The following is a 20,281-nucleotide window of genomic DNA, read 5'->3' on the forward strand; positions in this document are numbered from 1 at the left end:
TTTCTTTTTAAATGCTACATTTAAAAACTAATCAAATGTAGCAGGTCATGTAAATGTAGCTGTTAAGCCGGTCTGGTAATACTTACATGTGGATCCAGCCTTATTTGAGGGTATGTGTTGCCTAAGAGTTTTCACCATATTGATTTGTGCCTCTGCCAGCGAAAACGGAGTTTGAGAGGGCCATGTGTGTGTGGCCCCCCCTGAGCTCCATTTTTGCTGGCAGAAAACAAAACAAAAAAAGGAGAAATGTTTCCCCTTTTGCATTTTGAGCATGCAAGAAGGGACAGGAAAGGAGAAAGGGAAAGAGGAAAGACAAAGGAAAAGATTGGGAAGAGAGCAAGGAAGGAAAAAGAAGGAAAGAAGGGAAGGAAGAAGAAAGAGGGAAGGAAGGAAGGAAGGAAGATTATAATGAGAGGGAGGGAGGGTCTGAGGGAAGTCCTGCCTTAGCACTTGGCCACCCCAGGTGCCCCCGACACGAATGACGTTGAGATGGCCACCCTCCACACCCTGAAGTCAAACACAATCCTGATGCGGCCCTCAATGAAATTGAGTTTGACACCCCTGTAGTAAGTGGGATCTCTCAAGTGTGTTACTCTCTCAGCTGAGTTAAATTTCTGACCGGCTGTGGCAGCCATTTTTCTGGGTTTGGAGGTCCTCCACCATCTCAGCAATCAGATTGAGACCTGGCAGGGATGCCACTCTGCAGCCAGCTCAACTGCCTTTTCCGCAGGGTAGCGCTGCTCAATGCCAACAAGGCCTTGCAGGTAACCATAGCAACCTCCCCTCCCCCTTCCCTGTCCAAGGAATGCAGCTGGAATAGAATAGAATAGAATAGAATAGAATAGAATAGAATAGAATAGAATAGAATAGAATAGAATAGAATAAATAGCTTTATTGGCCAAGTGTAATTGGACACACAAGGAATTTGTCTTGATGCAAATGCTCTCAGTACATAAAAGAAAAGATACATTCGTCAAGAATCATAATGAATAGAAGAGAAGAGAGGAGAAGAGAAGAGAAGAGAATTCTTTATTGGCCAAGTGTACATAAAAGAAAAAGATACATTCGTCAAGAGTCAAGAATCATCAGGTCCAACACATAATAATAGTCGTAGGGTACAATAAGCAATCAAATCATACTAGGAAACAGTCAGTATACACCGTAAGGATACAAGCGACAAAGTTACAGTCATACAGTCATAAGTGGGAGGGGATGGGTGATAAGAGGTGATGAGAAGATTAATAGTAACAGTAGTGCAGACTTTGTAAATAGTTGGACAGTGTTGAGGGAATTATTTTTTAGCAGAGGAATGGCGTTTGGCAAAAAACTGTCCTTGTGTCTAGTTGTTCTGGTGTGCAGGGCTCTATAGCGTCGTTTTGAGAGTAGGAGTTGAAACAGTTTATGTCCGGGATGTGAGGGGTCTGTAGATATTTTCAGAGCCCTCAAATACGAAACCCGAGTGAGCAGATTTCTGAGGCAGGAACTTCCCCCTCCTGCTTTCCATCCTCCTCCTAGGGTTCCTGAAAGCAGAATTATATTTCAGTTATGAAAAACAGGATTCTCAATTACATGGTAAATTGAGGCTGATCCAGTGCTTCAGCACTTCCTATTGCTAATCTAATATGCCATGTTTGGAGGTCATCCGCCTCTGATGCTGGAGACAAGGGAGAGCTGTTTCCATCATTGGTCTGCCTGTGCTTCCTGAAAGCATCTCTTTGGTCAAAGTAGTACTGATCTATGTGGATTCTTTCTCTAAAGCCCCAAAGCGTTACAGTATTTATTTGATGTAGGATTGATTCACCCTCTCATTTTGCTTTTTAGTACATGATCCGGTGCGGATCTCTTATGACCGACCTCGCGGCTATCCTTCGTATAAAAACAAGAAGGTGAGGCAAAAATGATTCTCTTTTAAGACTGGGATATTTATGTTGCTACTTTTCCTCCAAGTAATGCAAAATGGAATAATATGCCATAAAGGTTGGGAGAGAATTCTTCTGTTTAATTTTCGTTCCTATTCGGTTACCGGGGCTTGCCTTTAAGTTCAACTGTCTACACAGTACCATACAGGATCACAAATTAGAATTTGCATGCTGGAATGTGTTCTGCATATAAGTAGTCCTTGACTTACGATTGCAGTTGGGACCAGAATTTCTTTTGCTAAGCAGGGCAGTTGTTAAATGAGACACACCCATGGTTCTTAAGCGAATCCATTGATTTGTACCACAATGCAGTTATAACGGTACTGAAAAAAATGACTTGCAACCAGTCCTTGCAGGTTACAGTGCCGTTGTAACCCTGAACAGGTGCTAAACAAGTGGTTGTAAGTCTACAGTTAGTCCTCGACTTACAACAGTTCACTGTTCAAAGTTACAACAACATTGAAAAAAAGTTAGGATTGTTTTTCACAGTCACGATGTTTGCAGCATCCCCATGATCATGTGATCAAAATTCAGATGCTTGGCAACTGGTTCAAAGTTACGACCGTTGCTGTGTCTTTTGCAACCTTCTGACCAGCAAAGTCAATGGGAAAATTCCCCACCCCATTTTCCTACCGATCAATCATTCTTTATTTGGGATTGCAGGATACCGTCTCCAGCTCCGTTCTCAGAGGGAGAGGGAGAGAGACTTTTGGCTTCATGCAAGGAAAGCAGCAGAAGCAGCAGAAGTCTTTGTGAGACGTGTCGCACCGGCGCAGCCTCTTGGAGCAGGATGCCTTGCAGGGTCCCAAAGACTCATTTCTGACGGAGTTTGGGGAGAGAAAGAAAGACTTTTGCTGTTTTCCTTGCGTGCAGCCAAAAGCAGAAGAAGAAAGAAGCGGAAAGAAGCAGCCTGGTGGCCAGGCCAGGCGTGTGAGGCAAGTGGGGCAAGTTCCCCCCCTCTACCCTCACTACCTCGTGTTGTTCACAAGTGCAAGTTTTGTGTTCTCACGGGCCATGTGGGCGGCACAGCCTTCTGTTCCCGTGCAGCCTGGATTAATTGCTATGGGGATTGTGCTTTTGGGGGGGAACATTTCTCTGCGGACCACCAAAATTTTCTCATGGACTACCAGTGGTCCCCAGCCCACTGATTGGTGACACTGGCACAGAGCACTAACTTGTGGAATAATCATGATTTCCAAGCATATCCTAAAGTTGTTCCTAAGGATGTAGGAAATTCATTGATCAGGAAATGGAATGTTCCAGGGAATATTCTATTTCCATCGATTTTGGGAGTGGTTGAGTAGTTTTGCCAAAATAAATTCTTTGAATCAAAAAGCCAGGTTATGCTTGATCAAATAGAGCAATGATTGTCAATTCCTTATCCTCCAAAACAGTCAGTTTCAGAATTGGTTAATTTTGTCCATCCCTACATTGTTCTTAAGGTTTTTGTTTTTTTTAGAAGATTAAAAAAATGACGACTGGTTGGAATTTTGGAGCTTTGTTTCTAAATATGCCCACCTGCCCTCAAAATAGACAGAAAATCTGGAACTTGTGTATAGGCTGTCCTCGATTTATGGTCGTAATTGAGCCTGGAATTACAGTTGTAAGTCATGCTGGTCATTAAGCAGGTCACAATGTGATCACACCCAATAATTACGACCTTTTCTGCGGTGGCCATTAAGTGAATCCATTGTCTGCAATAGGGTTGTTGTTTTTTTGCTAGACATCAAAAGTAAACACCAGTTTCCAGAAAAAATACACATTGTAAATCAGGGTAACAGGGACACAAGATGTTGCAAGTGGCCATAAAAGTAGGCCTGTTACTGAGTGCCACAACTGTGATCACATGACCATGAGGGGCGGGCCATCAAAACTGAATCCAGGTAGCCCTGGAGAGTTCCATTGTAAATTTAAATGGTCGCTATGTGACTGGTCATAAGTCAAGGAGTACCTGTAGGGTGAGTTTCTAGGGAGGCTAAAGACAAAAGATGTAAAGAGAGCATCGTTGCAGATTTATCCTTAGGTAAGTTTATGTTTTAGGATGGACCCCATCCATCGGTGGCCCATTTGATGAATATGTCAAGATCACACCAGCTGTTTGCTCTCACCATCTGTCGTGTGGTTTCCAAAATGTGAAAAATAATCCCTATTTCCCTTCTCCCCCGAACACTGGGGACCTCTGCTTATGGTTGTGTTTAACATCTCCTTATTATGTTCCAGCCTGTTGAATCTTGTTTTTATTTGTCAGCAACAGAAAACAAAGGATTTGGAATTCTATAATAAGAGACTAAATGAGAAGAACATTGGCTTCCAAATACTTCAAAAAATGGGTTGGCAAGAAGGGCATGGCCTCGGGTTACATGGCAAAGGCATCCAGGAACCTGTTAAAGTGTATGTATGAAGGGGGCAAGAGAAGCATTTAAAGCACTCATGCATTTGGATTTGATGGTTTTCCAAATGTCCAGTTTCCACTTATTTCCTAGTATTAATGTTAAGCTTTTACATTTGTTGCTGCTTAAATAGCTCTTGTAAGTCGAGATGCAACACATTCCAAGCTTCTTTGGAGTTCCTTTCCCAAGCTTGCGATAAAGCAAATTTTGATCGTCTTAATTAAATTTCCGCCCACAAATAGTGGAAGTAACTGAATATATGTTTTGCTATCTGCCTGTACAATTAAAAAAAAATCATCCCCTTACTTGATTATTCTGTGATTGGTGATAGGAGAGCACCAAGCATGGAATATTACCCTTCTATTTTTGTAGCCTGGTGCAAAAAAAAAAAAGGAAAAAACAAAGTTTTATTTTGATCCATACAGTGTAACATCCAGAATGTTCCAAAGGGATTGATTTATTTCAGCACTGAAATATTTACTTACTTACTTACTTACTTACTTACGACATTTATATCGCTTCCCATCTTCTGATCTACTCTGGGAGGCTCTAACATTTAAATTGTAAAACCCAACACGTTAAAACAACAGCAGCAAAAATAGTTGTTTTGTGTGTGTAAAAGGATAGCCCAGAGGCTATTTCGCCTGAATCACAGCCCTTTGAATGTAGAATAAGACATTTACTGATTTCTTTCTTTCTTCATTTTAAATATTTGCACATCACTCCAATCACAGGAGGAAATAAAAAAAGTATCTATTTTTGTGTGCCTGTTGCGCCAATCTGTAAGTCTCTGAGAAATGAACTTCCCCACAGTTCAGTAAAACAAAAGCAAGGCCACAAATAAAAACAGTAATAAAAGTAAAACTCATTCCAACCAACAAGGCTTATCACAATGTATTCTCACCAAACCTTGGAGCTATATTTATTATCTGTACCCCTAAAGCAGGGGTGTCAAACTCAAGGCCGGGGGCCCGATCCAGCCTGCGGGGTTACTTAGACCTGGCCCACGGGGCTGTCCTGGAAATAATGAAGGACCGCTCCACGGTGCCTCTGCCAGCGAAAACTGAGCTTGCAAGGGCCACATGCGTCGTCCCATTCTCCCTTCCCCTGAGCTCTGTTTCCACTGGCAGAAGGTTGCAGGAGGCCGTCACAGCCGAAAGCAGAGCCCGGGAGCCTGTTTTTGCTGGCAGAGTGCTTAGGCCATCACAGGCACACCCCCAACACAAGTGACACGTTGGCCATGTGCCCCCCCCCCCCCGGCTTTCTCGAGGTCAAACAACCCTGATATGGCCCTCAATGAAATGGAGTTTGACACCCCTGCCCTAAGGATCTCCAGAAGATCTAGTTTTAGTAGACCTCCAAAATGCCAACAGGGAAGGTGCTACTTTCCTCTCTCCCCTCGAGTAGGCTACTTCAGAGGGGCTCAGGTCCTGGGAAGAGATGCTCTTAGGATCCCTGCTCTCAAGATTTCCTGATGGGCCGGGACTTTGCAGCAAGTTCTCCAGCTTGATCTTGCTGAATGAGCAATTTACGTAGAAAAGCTGGACCTGTTAGATACCCAGGTTCTTATTCATGTAGCCTCATACCACACTTGGGGTAGCACCCTCAGCAGACTTCTAGATTCTCCTAGAACAGTGGTTCTGAACCTGTGGGTCGCGACCCCTTTGGAAGTCGAACGACCCTTTCACAGGGGTCGCCTAAGACCATCGGAAAACACGTATTTTCGATGGTCTTAGGAACCGAGCCATAATTTGATGGTTGGGGGTCACCACAACACGAGGAATTGTAGTAAAGGGTCGCGGCATTAGGAAGGTTGAGAACCACTGTCCTAGAACAAGGGTCTTCAAACTTGACAGCTTTAAGACTTGTGGACTTCGACTCCCAGAATTCCTGAGCTAACGTGACTGGAGGAGGAATTCTGGGAGTTGAAGTCCACAAGCCTTAAAGCTGTCAAGTTTGAAGACCCCTGTCCTAGAATGATCAAGTTGGATGGGCAGAATCATGTCTGATGAGGTAGTCCCTGATACATCCCCATATTGCATCATTTAGGACTTTTATCGATAAACGATCAGCACTTTTGTCTTCAAAGGTAGCCCCATACACAGCATGGAGTACAATAGTTGCGATCAGGATGTCGGGCAACATCAGCAAAGCCACCAGATCCAGTGTGTGCCCTCTTATAGCACGTGTGTCAGGGCCGCTGTACTTCAGATGAGCCTGTGGTGACTCCATTTCCCCGGCTGATGTCTTTTAATTTTACGCACAGGCATCTGCAACAGCCTGCCTTCCCAGAAACTGCAGTTGTTTTGCGTGACCACCCCTCCTTCCCAAGCCTTGCATCATCATGGCTGCTGCGCTGCTGAAACCCAAAAGGGTAGATGTCCAACAGGGCAACATCTCCCACAGTGCCCAGCCAAGTCTCAGTAATGTGTGCCATGTTGGTGCATTCATCTAACTCCTTGTCAAGTCTTATTCTACACAGACTTGATAATTATTGGCAGCAGCTTGAGACAAGGAACTTGATATTCAGCTACCCAGGACTGGGACAGCTGGCCTAGCAGGACACCAGCGTGGAGGTTCCCCTTCTGCTGTATTAACCTTTTCGGTGTCACTGCTACACCTCCTCTGCTTCAACCTGACACCCATTTATTTCTCTCCCAGACAGTGAATATGGACCCATTTTCTACTTATCCTTTCCATATGTACAGGGCATTCCTGCAGGTGCAGCTGGACATTAAACACTCCAGTTTATACTTGCTGTCCAGTCAATCTCACCTTTCACACATAAATTAATATGCATGAAGTCCACTCCCTAATGAGGAACCGCTAAGACCACACCCACACTGACAGTGCAAGCTACTAGTCTATATCATGGAAGCAAACCCCACTCCTTTCTATCACTGATAATGTTACCTAGTTGGATAATGAAATGTCTGCAAGAAAACAACAAAGATCAAAGAGCACTGAAGACCTCCCACTTTCTAACTAAATTCGGGACCTCTATTTTTATCTATCTACCATCTCCCAGAGCCTCTTCCCAAGCTATTGATGTACTTCTAATGAGTGCTAACTGCTGAGACATATTTCTTAACCTTGTGGACAAGATCCATAAATCCTTGGCAGTCTGATTCTGATTCTTCCAGACCCTTCAGCTCCACCATGGCTTCTAGCCACCTTGATCTATTCTCCAGAGATTGTTGCTTATGTGCCAGCATGGCTTTTATCATTTTCTCAGCCATTAGCCAGTGCAAGCCACTCTCTCCCTCCCTTCTCAGATCTCTGGTGCTGTTGCCATTTCTCTCACATACCTGGCCAGAGACCATGAGTTCATAGGTTCCAGATTTGAACTTTTAATCTATAGACTGTTGCCTCACTTGCTTCCATGCTCTGACCATTGTGTTTGTTACTGATGTTTTGCAGCCGTCTGCCTAAAAAACACCGTAAACAAGGATTCCAGCAACTCAGTTTCAGCTCTTTGACAGATCTCCATCATTGTCTATCGCAGGGTTTCTCAACCTTGGCAATTTTTGGATGTATGTACTTCAGCTCCTAGAATTCCCCAGCCTTGGTCTGTCCCTACCAATCTGAGTCATCCATTTACTCCAATATCCTGTCTCCCAGCCCCCAGACATTTTTCCAACACAAACATGATTACTTAGCACTTTCATCCTTGCAAGTCTTCCCAGTTCCCCTATTGGTCTAACAGTCCACTACCCCAAAGCAAAATCTTCGGGCACATAACTAAACAACAATACTTTTTTTTTCTTCCTAGCATTTTCCCACTTAACAGTGGCCAAGTAAACTTTCTATCCCAGGAACCATCTTCAAACATTCTAGTTACCATACACATGTTATTCAATTATATATTTTATATATAGGCACAGGGGACGCGGTGGCTCAGTGGCTAAGACGTTGAGCTTGTCAACCAGAAAGGTTCGGCAGTTTGAATCCCTAGCGCCGCGTAACGGAGTGAGCTCCTGTTACTTGTCCCAGCTCCTGCCAACCTAGCAGTTTGAAAGCAGGTAAAAATGCAAGTAGAAAAATAGGGACCATTTTGGTGGGAAGGTAACAGCATTCCATGCGCCTTCGGTGTTTAGTCATGCCGGCCACATGACCATGGAGACGTCTTTGGACAGCGCTGGCTCTTAGGTTTTGTAATGGAGATGAGCACCGCCCCCTAGAGCCGGAAACGACTAGCACGTATGTGCAAGGGGAACCTTTACCTTTACACATCCCTATATGAACACACATGTACGTAGTTACTTTGTATGTGCCCGTGTGTTGAGATTAGCAAGTAGCAAGAAAGCTTTTTCTGGGTTATTGGTCTCTGCCTCTGTTTCTTTAAAACAAACAGAAAACCATAGCATACACTTAACTTGGGAACTCTCAGAGGCAGCGGGTCGTCTTCTGAGAGCCATTTCCCAGAAATCCAAGGTCCTATTGTACTCTTGTTCTCTTTGCATCATCCAAATAGTCATTGTTTGAATAGGAGATAGATTATAGGTTTTCCGGTCTATTTTAACAATGTGATTCTTCTTGCATAAAGCACGAACTCTAGAATTCCTGGCAATGTACTTGTGCTAAACCTCAAGGGTTTGTTTCCTCTGAAGATGTGCTTGAGGTGAGGTGGCATTTATTGCCTCAGTGCTGGCCTTTTTGTGAACAAGTATTTCTGTCATTCTCCATTTTCTCCCTGCTGTATGCTCTTGAAGCCAATCCAATGTCTTTGGGTTGAATATTATTGTACTCTAGCTTCCATCAACCCCAGCCAAGTACAGTGTATCCATGGTAAAGGATGTTGTATTCAGTACCTGAAGGACTGCAATTCCCCAACTTTCATAGGAGTGTCTTTGAAGTGGTCCAGTCTTCCTTCATCATGGGTCAGATTTCTGCCATCTTTTCCCTTGCCTTATCTGATGCTAACATGTTCTTGAGTTTTTCTTTAATCTTCCGTTACCTTGAAAGCGTTTTAAATCAGTCTTCCGAATAAATGAGAAAGAAGTATCTGACTCCTCCTCCTTCCTTCAATCCTTTTGAAAATAGTAATTTAATCCCGAGCTGTATAGCTTCTGCTCACAATGTACAAAGTCTCAGTGTCAGCCCACAGTGACTTCCAATTTGACAGCAAGAATTTGTAACTGAGATATAAATAACTGCCTTACGGCACATTAGAGCAGTGTGATCCTGTATCCCTCCAGATGATGAAGGATTCTAAATTTCGATAATTCCTGGTGTAATCTTGGATTTAGAACCCAGCAACAACTAGTGGTTAAACATTAGTAAATCTTGCTTTCTCCTGATCAGGGCCTTTACGATTCATTTCTGGAAATGTTAAGGATCGAGACGGGGACTTTCCATGCAAAGTAGGTGAACATAAGCTCATCAGGGCCTTCCTTCTTAGGTTGCTTCTGTTTTCCACATGCAGGCCTGAATCTTCATATTCCAGTTTACAAAATATCAGGGAATATCAGGGTTGGAAAGACATCCGAAAAACTGCTGTTAGTCTGTCAGTACATTGTTGGAATGGATGAATTAGGGATGTACAGGTAGTCCGTGACTTACATCCACAATTGCTGTCGCTAAGCGAGACATTTGCTAAGTGAATTTTGCCCTGTTTTACGACCTTTCCTGCCACACTGATGAAGTGAATCACTGCGGTTGTTAAGTTAGTTACACGGTTGATAAGCGAATCGGGCTTCCCCCTTCACTTTGCTTGTCACGACAGTTGCAAAAGCTGATCCCATGAACCCTGAGGCACTGCAACCGTCATAAATATGAATCAGTTGCCCAGGGTCTGAATTTTGATCACTGACCTTGGGGATGCCGTAACGGTCGTAAGTGTGAAATGCAGTCATAACTCACTTTTTTTCAGTGCCGTTGTAACTTTGAACGGTCACTAAACGAACTGTTTGTAAGTCAAGGACTATCTGTAATGGTATATGGTAATTGAGTAGGTTCAACAGGGCACGCACAATCGTACGGTAGAGTAGGGGCTCTCCAACCTCGGCCACTTTTAAGACTTGCGGACTTCAACTCCCAGAATTCCCCAGCCAGCCATACTGGAGACCCCTGCAGTAGAATATCTACTCTGAATGCACAAAGCTGCTAGATTTAATTCATCTCCTTCCCTGTTTTCCCAGATTCTACAGAAGAGGCAGTGACTGTTGTCAGACACTAGTTGTTTGCAAGCTCTGTCCTTCGGATTACAGTATCCCCAAGATCCCTCAGCAACAAGATCACTGACAAAACTTTCTGGACCATATCTGACTCTTCCCCCATCCACCTTTCTCTTTGTGCTAACAACTGAAGAGGATTCGGTGCTTTCTAGATAATCTCTGTAAAAGAAAGTGTATTGCTATTGTATGTCATGATGTGATAATCGAGCACTAGACAGAGGAGCTGGGTGGTTTTGTTCCATGGCAGAATTGCCCAATTCCCTTTTGTATTTTCGTTTTGTCTCCTGCCTTAGTAATCTTCCAGTACCTGGAGTCAAGGAGGATTAATCGCTGCTGAATCTTTTCCAATTTACCATTATTCCCAAGGCACAGAACACAATATGGATGCCTTTGCTTTCCTCTCAGCTGCCATTTGAAGCCATGTCTATTGGGATTCTCAGCCATCCAGGTCACGGTTGTCCCAAAGGTGCTTTTTCAAGAGGCAACTGGGCTTCTTCAGCTCCGACGGATAGTGAGGAATGGAAGGATTTATATTCCTCTTTTATACTTTTATACTCCGTTTACACTCCAGCTGTCTGCAAGGAGTATAAATCCTTCCCATTCCCCACTATCCTGTCAAGAGCTTCTTGGATGAGAAGCAAAACGTCTTCAGAGAAAAACCAGAAACTCCAGTTGCCTCTTGAAAAAGCACCTTTGGGACATTTGATCCCACATCGCATTAATCAGCACCACCCAAATATTGGCAGCATTTTATTAATTTCTATATTATAAGTTAGAGCAGAGAGCCTCAGCCACTAGTTAAACGACACCAGTTTTCATGTTCTTTGACCACTAGGGGGGTCCAGGAAAAAATGGACAGCATTTCAGCTGTGGTCTCAGGATGGCAGTGCTCAACACAAGGAATCAACTGCACATTTTCCGTTTCTTAAGATGCTGACCTACTTCGGTGCATCCTTTCCGAGCAGCTTTGCTCAAGATGGTTTGGAAGTATTCCAGAACTTCCTATGCTGCTCTGCCTTTTTTTAAAAAAAAATTCAAACCAGATTGAGCCATTTCTTATTCTCGCTCTCTCTTTACCAGGGATTATGTTTGTCTGTCTAATCTGACTTGTCTAATCTGTCAGGGGCTTCCAATTCTTTGTTTTCCATCTCCTTGGACTGAGGTGGAAGAACAGTCTAGGCCAGGGGTGTCCAACCTTGGCAACTTTAAGACTTGTGGACTTCAACTCCCAGAGTTCCTCAGCCAGCTTCTGGGAGTTGAAGTCCACAAGTCTTAAAGTTGCCAAGGTTGGACACCCCTGGTCTAGGCAGTAGATCTTATCTTACAATCCAGAAAGCTCATGATGATATTAGTTTATCTGAAATCTCTCTTTGATTTGTGCAGTGCTTACCTCTTCCTATATGAAATTTGGCACAGTTGTTTCTCAATAAATGGTCTATGATTGTTTCACCTTTCTGAAGGCCAGCTCATGTACCTGAGCTTTTCTGTTTCATCCCCCTACTCTGCAAATCCCTTAAATATCAAGACTGCTTCAATCCTAGTGGGACTATTCATCCATGTAACCATGTATCCCTTTATGTAACCTCCAACCATGCGAAAGACACAGATCAGAATCCCAGAGCTTTATAGCAGTCCCAAAATAATAATAATTATAATGCAGAATTGAATATTGCAAAGACAAAGACCCCTAAATAGTCTGTTCTGTTCCTGTTCACACACAATGCAGGTAGTCCTCAACGTACAACTGAAATGGAGCCCAACATTGCTAAGTGAGAAATCTGTTGAGTGAGTTTTGCCCCATTTTACAACTTTTCTCACCACCTTTGTTAAAGTGGATCACTGCAGTTCTTAAATTAATAGCAGTAAATCTAGCTTCCCCATTGACTTTGCTTGTCAGAAGGTCACAAAAGGGGATCACGTGACTCCGGGGACGCTGCAGTGGTCATAAATGTGAATCAATTGTCAAGCATCTGAATGCAAATCACGTGACCATGGGGGTGCTGCAGCGGTCATAGGTTACTTTTTTTCAGTGCCGTTGTAATTTGGAACAGTCACTAAATGAACTGTGCTGTTGTAAGTCGAGGACTACCTGTATTTATTGATCATGTTTTGGAACAGAGGGAACTCCGGGCAGTGTATAATTAAAAAATATCTCTGGATTGATGAAATCTCTACATTTGGCCCAGAAGATGCCACAGGAAATTCTTAATGAGAATACAACAGCTACATCTTCCTGACAATTATAATAGACTTCCCCTGTTGGAAGGTGCCTTATTAGATACATGATTAATATTTGATGACAGAGCGAAAAGAGATCCAAATGATTTTCCCGTATCAGGATAATTAATACAAAAGGCTTGAATCTTGCTTTTACACGTTTGCTGTTTCTTTCACCATGATCTACACATTTGGAAATATTATTCTAAGAGAAAAGTTAATCTCAAAGGTTTTTTAGAAAACCCTTACTCTTTATATCTCATTTATATCTCAACCCATTTGACTTTGGTCTTCCCTTCTCCTCCTTTATAGTTTAGAATAGAATAGAATAACAGAGTTGGAAGGGACCTTGGAGGTCTTCTAGTCCAACCCCCTGCTTAGGCAGGAAACCCTACACCACTTCAGACAAATGGTTCTCCAACATCTTTTTTAAAAACTTCCAGTGTTGGAGCATTCACAACTTCTGGAGGCAAGTTGTTCCACTGGTTAATTGTTCGAACTGTGAGGAACTTTCTCCTTCGTTCTAGGTTGGATCTCTCCTTGGATAGTTTCCACCCTTGTTTTGCCCTCAGGTGCTTTGGAGAATAGCTTGACTCCCTCTTCTTTGTGGCAGCCCCTGAGTTATACAGGACTGTTTATATAGGACTGTTGTTTTTTTTAAAAAAGGCATCACTCTTATTGCTTCTATTCCAAATTGATTTTACTCATTTCTTTATCTGTCTGTCTGTCTGTCTTAAATCCTGGATTCTGCATGTAACTCAGAACAATTTTTCCCCAAGTTGCAAACCTAAAAAAAAGCAGCGCCTCCAAAATCTTTTGCCAAGCGTCATACCACTTCATAAAAACAGGCCTTTAGCAAATTGCTTTGCACAGAGCCTTTGCTTCTGTTTTTGGAGAAGCCGGAAGAATAAAAGGAAATTGGAGAGAGCATATTGCTGATCATTAGAGATAGCTCTATCTTTTGAGGTCCATTATTTTCAATGGTAGAAGACCTTTGATTCCACTGAACGATGCCCATGGAAACAAGCTGGGAAGGCCATTCCTTTTCCTGGCCTTCATGGCATCTCCTTCTGTTTCTGTAACAATGGATATCTTCTGTTTTCTTGGTAGCGGATAAGCGGTTGGTTTAGACCTCAGGAAGAGCTGCTAAGTTCTAATCCCTGTTTGATAATGGAGTTTTCTGGAGGATCCTCTAGCTCCTTTCCTCCCCCCAAACTTTCCTTGAGAATCTTATTCATGTCACTCAGCTCCTTGGGAGAAAGAACAGGATAAGATATTATTTTCTGGGAATAAAAGTCTTACGTATTCGCAATCTGGGGTACTGCTTAGATAGTGAAAGTTAATGCCTTCTAACAGATCTTCTAAAAAAATAACCAGAGCAGGTTTAATTCCTTTGGAAAGATGATCAGGTAGTTTTTGCAAGCCTCTGAAATTTACACCGCAGCTGATTTTAGGCACCCAATAACTCAGATCAACAGCTTCAAACTTCATTATCTTTTTGAAGGCTTGGCAACTAAGGTTTTTTTCCCCCTCCTTATTCATCCCGCACTTTTGTCATTGGAGCTGACAGTAAAGAAATTGAGATGTCTCCATATTTACTTTAATCTTTTTTGCCTCCTATAGGGGCTCTACCTCGGCAGGGGAGGGCTTGGGTGTTGCAGGGAAGAACAAAGAGGATACCTTTGCTACGTTCCGTCAGAGAATGATCCAGATGTACTATATGAAAAGAGCCAATAAATAGGTAGGTGTGTAAAATGGAGCCAGTTGTTTTCATTTTAAATGGTTGCAAGGGTTAAAAAAAAATATCCATAAGAGATTTTCTTACTTTTCACATTGTTGGTTCATATTGAAAATCCAGAGTGACATTACTGATATTATATTCTGATGGCTAGGATGCCTTTATTACTGTTTGGTCTTGCAAGAAATTGATTTCCATTTTGGATCTTTCCCGGTTCCCCCTCCCAGCATGCAAAAAGCCGTAAAATTAAACATCTCCGGTATCCTAAGAGAAGATACCTGGCCTTCAGAAGCAGGAGCAGTCCACCTTTTCATCAAAAGTCATCTAGGGCTTAGCAACAATTTATAACGATCTCCCCAATCAAATCCCCTTCAAATGTTTTAAGCTGTAATTCCTAGCAACCTCAATCGGCATAGATAATGTTGACGCTATGGCTAAATTATGGTTAGGATTGTGAGGCAATACTTCCTGTTGGGACCTAACAGGGGAAGCCCCCTGTATTTATTTTGAACCATGTAGACTGGATTAAACTTGGTCCGAATAGGTGAAATTCCTCCATTTTTTCCCCTCAAGGTCAGAATGACAATTTTTACCATTTTTAATATGAATTCCTGGTATGCATCGCCCCTGGGAATATAATTAAATTTGGCAAATTCTGCTATTTTCATCAATTCTGGGGTCCGGGAAATTGCTTAGGAAAAATTTAGCAGCAGACCAAACCATTATCTTAGCATCAGTTTCATGAACTTGTTTTGGGGACCTTTACCAACAATCTGTGGCTCTGGCCTCCTCCCCAAATATGTGCAGTATTTAAGCCAGCCTGAATGTCTTTTGTTCACATTCTTGGATTGTCTTTTCTTAACTTCCACGATGGTACCTAGATATTCTTGGGAAGCTTTCTTTGTATGTAGGGGATAAAGCTGTTTGGAATTTGCATGTCTATTTTATATTTTGTTAAATAAATATGATTACAATTTGTTGAAGGTGACGAGTGGACCTATTCAGGTAACATCTCTTTTTTTCCATGAGTCTTTCAAAGCAGCCATAAATATGACAAAGACTTACGTTAATCAAATAACGTCTTGTACCATAAAGATTCTTATGTGTAAAATCCATCTTAAAAACTGATTATCGACGGCATTCGGATTTGAATTTAGAATTCTTGCAGATTAATCATACTTCTTAATTCATATTATCTGGAGTTCTGGGTAGCATGTTTGCCATCAAATTTGTCCAGTCTTTCAGTTTTTCTATTATTGTCTCCAGAAGATGTCTTCATCTTGTTGGTATTACCTTTTTTTTTTTTAAATTTCAATTCTCACAGCCATGGAGTTTCTTTTCCCACCACATTCCACTTTGGGGTAGGGTTTGAAATATGCATGATTCTCCACACTTGTTTTCAATTTAAAAAAAAAAACTTGTGATAGATAGCATATATTGCAGTATCTTGTTTGGTATTCTCCTAGCTACTTTCTTGAGACAAGCTTTAGAGCTCCAGGAAATGGCAAATAAAATCATGGCATAGAATAAAAGCTTTGAAGATCATGCTAGCAAGCAGCCAATGACCTTTTCCATCACTTTCTAAGATGTTCAGAAGCCATTGATACAAACCAGCTGCTTCATTACTTGAATCAAAAGATTTGCAAGCACATTTGAATTCTTGAAGAATTCTAAGTAATTCCCATCCTTCAGGCTTTTGGGGTCCAATCCTATCAAATGGACACTGCCTTGAAGTCTAGACACCATCCTGTTATCTTTTTCTTTTCTAGCTCCTTATTTTTAGGGCTGTTGGTTTCTCTTTCCTGTACACAGCAGAGCATTGCCTATGTTTGCCTGCTATCAAAGCTACTAGTTTGATCTGTAAGCTTGAAATACTCTACAGACATGCAACTTCTACTGGGGTTAAACCATCATTTTTTTTAAAAAAAGGTTTTGTTTAATGGTCAACTTTCCTATTCTTTCAAGTTGCTTAAAAACATTTTCTCTCTCAACTTCAGAATTTGCTACCATTTTGAGATGAAATTACACTGGGAGGGGGGCGCTTTCTCAATCCAGTTTTTCTGTGCCCATTGTGGGCCAAAACTGAGCTGTCATTTCTTGGGAGGCATCAATTGTGGGCCAAAACTGAGCTGTCATTTCTTGGGAGGCATCAACTGAAGGCTTTATAAATCTCCAGACAGGGGAAGTGATGGTTTCTTTGAACCCAGTTTTGATGAGGGTGACCCTGCTGATTTCAGCTTGTTTCAGAGCTGCCTGGGTATATCATGAACACTTGAACATTTTAAAATACGAACTCTCTTATTTAGGGTGGCGACAAAAGGAGAAAAACATTTACCTCCAACACTCCCAGATGATTGCGATTCTAATCAGTCTTCCTTGTATGAAGATTTGATATGAGATAAAAATGACACAGCAGCAGCACTGATGCTTTTAAGGTGCTGCTTTTCGATCGATCCTCTGTTAGATATTTGGGTTTCTTACAAAGCTTCAGGGTTTTTTTTGTTTCTTTGTTTGTTTGTCTGTTTTCAAACCTGCTTTTTAGCAGGCAACATCTACCAGCAAAAAACTTTAATGCATTTGCAAAAACTAAAAACGTTTTTTTAAAAAAATTCAGTTTCGATCTGTGTCAGTTCACTACCTTTTCTGTTATTCTAGTTTTCCAGGCTCTCTGATACGAAGATCAGAAGCATCCAAGAACCTTTTTCTCTCCCGTCACTCGGGGGTGTGTCTCTCTTCTGTGTCACTTTTGGTTTGGAATGTGGCATTTTTGAAGTCCTCAGTCAGATTTTTTTTTTCCTTTCTTCTTGTGAAACTTATCAGTATTGAACAGTAATGAATAGCAAATTGTTAGTCAACGATTGATCTTAACATTTCTTTTAAAATATCTTAATGGCATGTAATCCTTTTACCAAGATCTATAATAAATAAATAAAAAATCAGTAGAAAAAAAGCCAGCTTTGTTTCCATTCTTGCGTCTTGATATATTGGACAAATGTGGGATCGTTACTACAAATAAGTGCGTGTCTTGTGAAGGGAAGGTATGCTTGGGGAAAAAGTGGGTCAGATTTACTATTTGAGAAGACAGAAGCAGCAGCAAAAAGATGAATCTGGTGGGGTTTCTTAGATGAAGGCAATCTGTCCTTGAATGGTACCAAGGATGTCTTTGAAGAGCATGCCTCAGATCCTTCTCCCAGAAGAAGGAATATAATCATACAGCTTTTCTTCCTGTCTGGATATCTATTTCAGACTTAGCTCATGTTCTGTTAATATTGATAGTAGCTAAACAAATAGATTTGAGTAGTTCACACTCATGTGGCTTTCCTCAAAAAACCTCTCATTTCTTACTTTGATGGATTAGTTCATAAAGTTTCTCGGAGAACCGGTTAGCACAACCAATCTTATAAATGCCATGCATAAGAGGCAGATGATTAAATGCAGTAATTAATGACACTGGAGAGCTAGTACACTCGTATATCACTCTGCTGCTAGAGGCTGCTCTAATTGTGTCTAGTGGGCTGGGGGTGAGGTGAACAGCTTGATTCTTAAACTCAATAACACACTACATTGTCTGGATGGTTAATTTGTGACTCAGTGTCAACCAGGTTAATCCTAACCATTGTTAAGCATATTCATCTCACATATACTAGCATGTTAAGTGGCTCAAGGTGACTCAGTGCATCATCTGAACTTGGAACTTGGTTTGTTTCTCTAGCAACATGATGACCATGTACAGATTAATAGGGTTGTAAGAATAAGACACGCACCTATAGCAGAAGCACGGAGGTATTATATATTCCTATCTTGACCACTGCCTTTTATGTTCTTGTTTTGGGCCTTTCTGTGAAATACTGCCCTCCTAGATGAAGAAAGGCCTGTTGAGACAAAGCTAAGATTTATGGGCTTAATCGGAGTCACCTTGGAGCAGAGTGTTCACTTGTGTGTTTTAAATTCAGCATATCCAGCACTTCAACTGCATTATATGTGCCATCTGATACACATGACAACTGCAGCATGTTGCTAGAGGTACAGATGCACGACGTTTTAGAACCAGTGTGCTTTCAAATTCCAATCAAGGAAAAAAGACAGAAATTGTCACATTCTTCTTTTACCCAACTGACTTTTTTCTGGTTACTTAAATTGGAACAAATTCTTTAATTGTTGATAATATGAGGTTGGTTTTTTTAAAATGGTCTTCTGAACAAAATTACTTTTCCAACGTATGTATGCCATGCAAGGTGAAATTTTGAAAATGGGCCTTAAGAGTTGTCTGGCTTAATACTGGAACTTGCTCATCACATAACAACCATAAGTCTTAGAACTGTAGGTTCTAAGGGTGACGTGACCTAATCTAAGCTCCCAGAAGGTAGCCATCAAGGGACCAGCCTGCATATCTTCATCATCTGCTTCAGAACCTCTTCCAGGTCAGTGGACAATTTTGCAAATGGATTTCACCTTCTCTACATCGTTCAGTTCCTTCTCCTATGGAAACTCGGAACATGTTGTGGGGGAAAAAGAAGAGGAAGAAGTATTGGATATGTTCACAGCCTAGAGTTAATTGTAAAAATGATAAAGGAAATGAATGAATGAATGAACAAATGTTTCCTATCAATGGGTTCTTCTGCGTAAGAGAGATACTTGTGAGGGTTCAGTCAATAGGAGCAAGATGGACCCTATAAATATATTTTAACCAAAGACAGGTAACAAACATTTCAAATCCCAAGAGCTGCTGCTTTCCCAAATATCGAGACAGTTAACAGATAACAGACAATCAGAGTTGGAAGGGACCTTATAGGTCATCTAGTCCAACCCTCCACCCAAGCGGGAGACCCTACACCATTTCTGACAGTTGAAAATCAGTAATTGCTCAACTTGTTATATGCTCACAGAAGAAGCTATTATATGTGTCATTGGATGAACCATGACTTTGGCCTTAGTTGTTCACCTCAAAAAGCCCAATCTATGTAGTCCAACGAGACATGAATCTGAATTCCTCAAAATGCAGGTGGAATGTAATGAGTCCTCGTGATACAGTGGTTAGAATGCAGTATTGCAAGCTAACTGCCCACAGCCTGGTGTTTGAGCTTGAGGTTGATTCAGCCTTCCAAAGTCGATAAAATGACCCAGATGTTGTGATATGATGACATTGTAAACTGTCTAGAGCAGGGTGTCCAACCTTGGCAACTTTAAGACTTGTGGACTTCAACTCCCAGAATTCCTCAGCCAGCAAAGCTGGCTGAGGAATTCTGGGAGTTGAAGTCCACAAGTCTTAAAGTTGCCAAGGTTGGACACCCCTGGTCTAGAGGGTGCTGTAAAGCACTATGGAGCAGTATATAAGTCTTAAGTGCTATTGCTATGTAATAGTAAAGGTTCATTTAGTTCTATAGTTTCCCTGAGATGCTTGAGAACATCACTCTTCTAGCCCAACCCATCTCACAGGGCAGTGGTTGTAGGGAAAAATACAAGGAGCACTACTGTATGTACCGGATGTTGTGTTAATCGAAATAAAGCTAAGATACAAGTCAAACAAATAAGCACAGGATCCCATTCATGTTCCCCAACCAATGAAATTCAGAGACGAGATACTGCTCAACTAGTGATGTTGAACTGATGGGGAACAGAAGGGGAACTTACCAAATTTGCAGATGATAACTAAGCTGGCAGGAATAGCTAACACCCAAGAAGATAGGCTTAAGATCTAGATGGATCTTGACAGGCTAGAACATTGGGCCATATCTAACAAAATGAAATTCAGTGTAGAGAAAAGTAAAGTCCTACACTTAGGCAGGAAAAACCAAAAGTATATATATAGACTGGGTGAAACCAGGCTCAATAGCAGTAACT

The 20,281-nt window shown here is 41.7% G+C and overlaps 1 protein-coding gene across 10 annotated transcripts in view; it reads left to right on the forward strand.

The window, feature by feature from the left end:
• Positions 1 to 17,390, forward strand: part of SUGP2 (SURP and G-patch domain containing 2) — a 39,229-nt gene extending 21,839 nt beyond the window's left edge. For 2 of the 10 annotated variants that reach the window (XM_026683149.2, XM_087951598.1), the window contains exons 8-11: positions 1,822 to 1,886; positions 4,168 to 4,310; positions 14,326 to 14,443; positions 17,096 to 17,390. In XM_026683149.2, the coding sequence (XP_026538934.2) occupies positions 1,822 to 1,886; positions 4,168 to 4,310; positions 14,326 to 14,443 (326 nt within the window). In that variant the 3' untranslated portion in view covers positions 17,096 to 17,390. Of the gene's footprint in view, positions 1 to 1,821; positions 1,887 to 4,167; positions 4,311 to 14,325; positions 14,444 to 14,667; positions 14,931 to 17,095 lie in introns of those variants that run through there. The other 8 variants (XM_087951583.1, XM_087951612.1, XM_026683150.2 and 5 more) reach the window with 5 other exon arrangements.
• The last annotated feature ends 2,891 nt before the right edge of the window (positions 17,391 to 20,281 follow it).

This window comes from Notechis scutatus, chromosome 1 (assembly GCF_049901735.1).
Source record: "Notechis scutatus isolate UNSWTSFEM ecotype Mainland chromosome 1, rNotScu1.2, whole genome shotgun sequence".
Lineage (NCBI taxonomy): Eukaryota > Metazoa > Chordata > Lepidosauria > Squamata > Elapidae > Notechis > Notechis scutatus.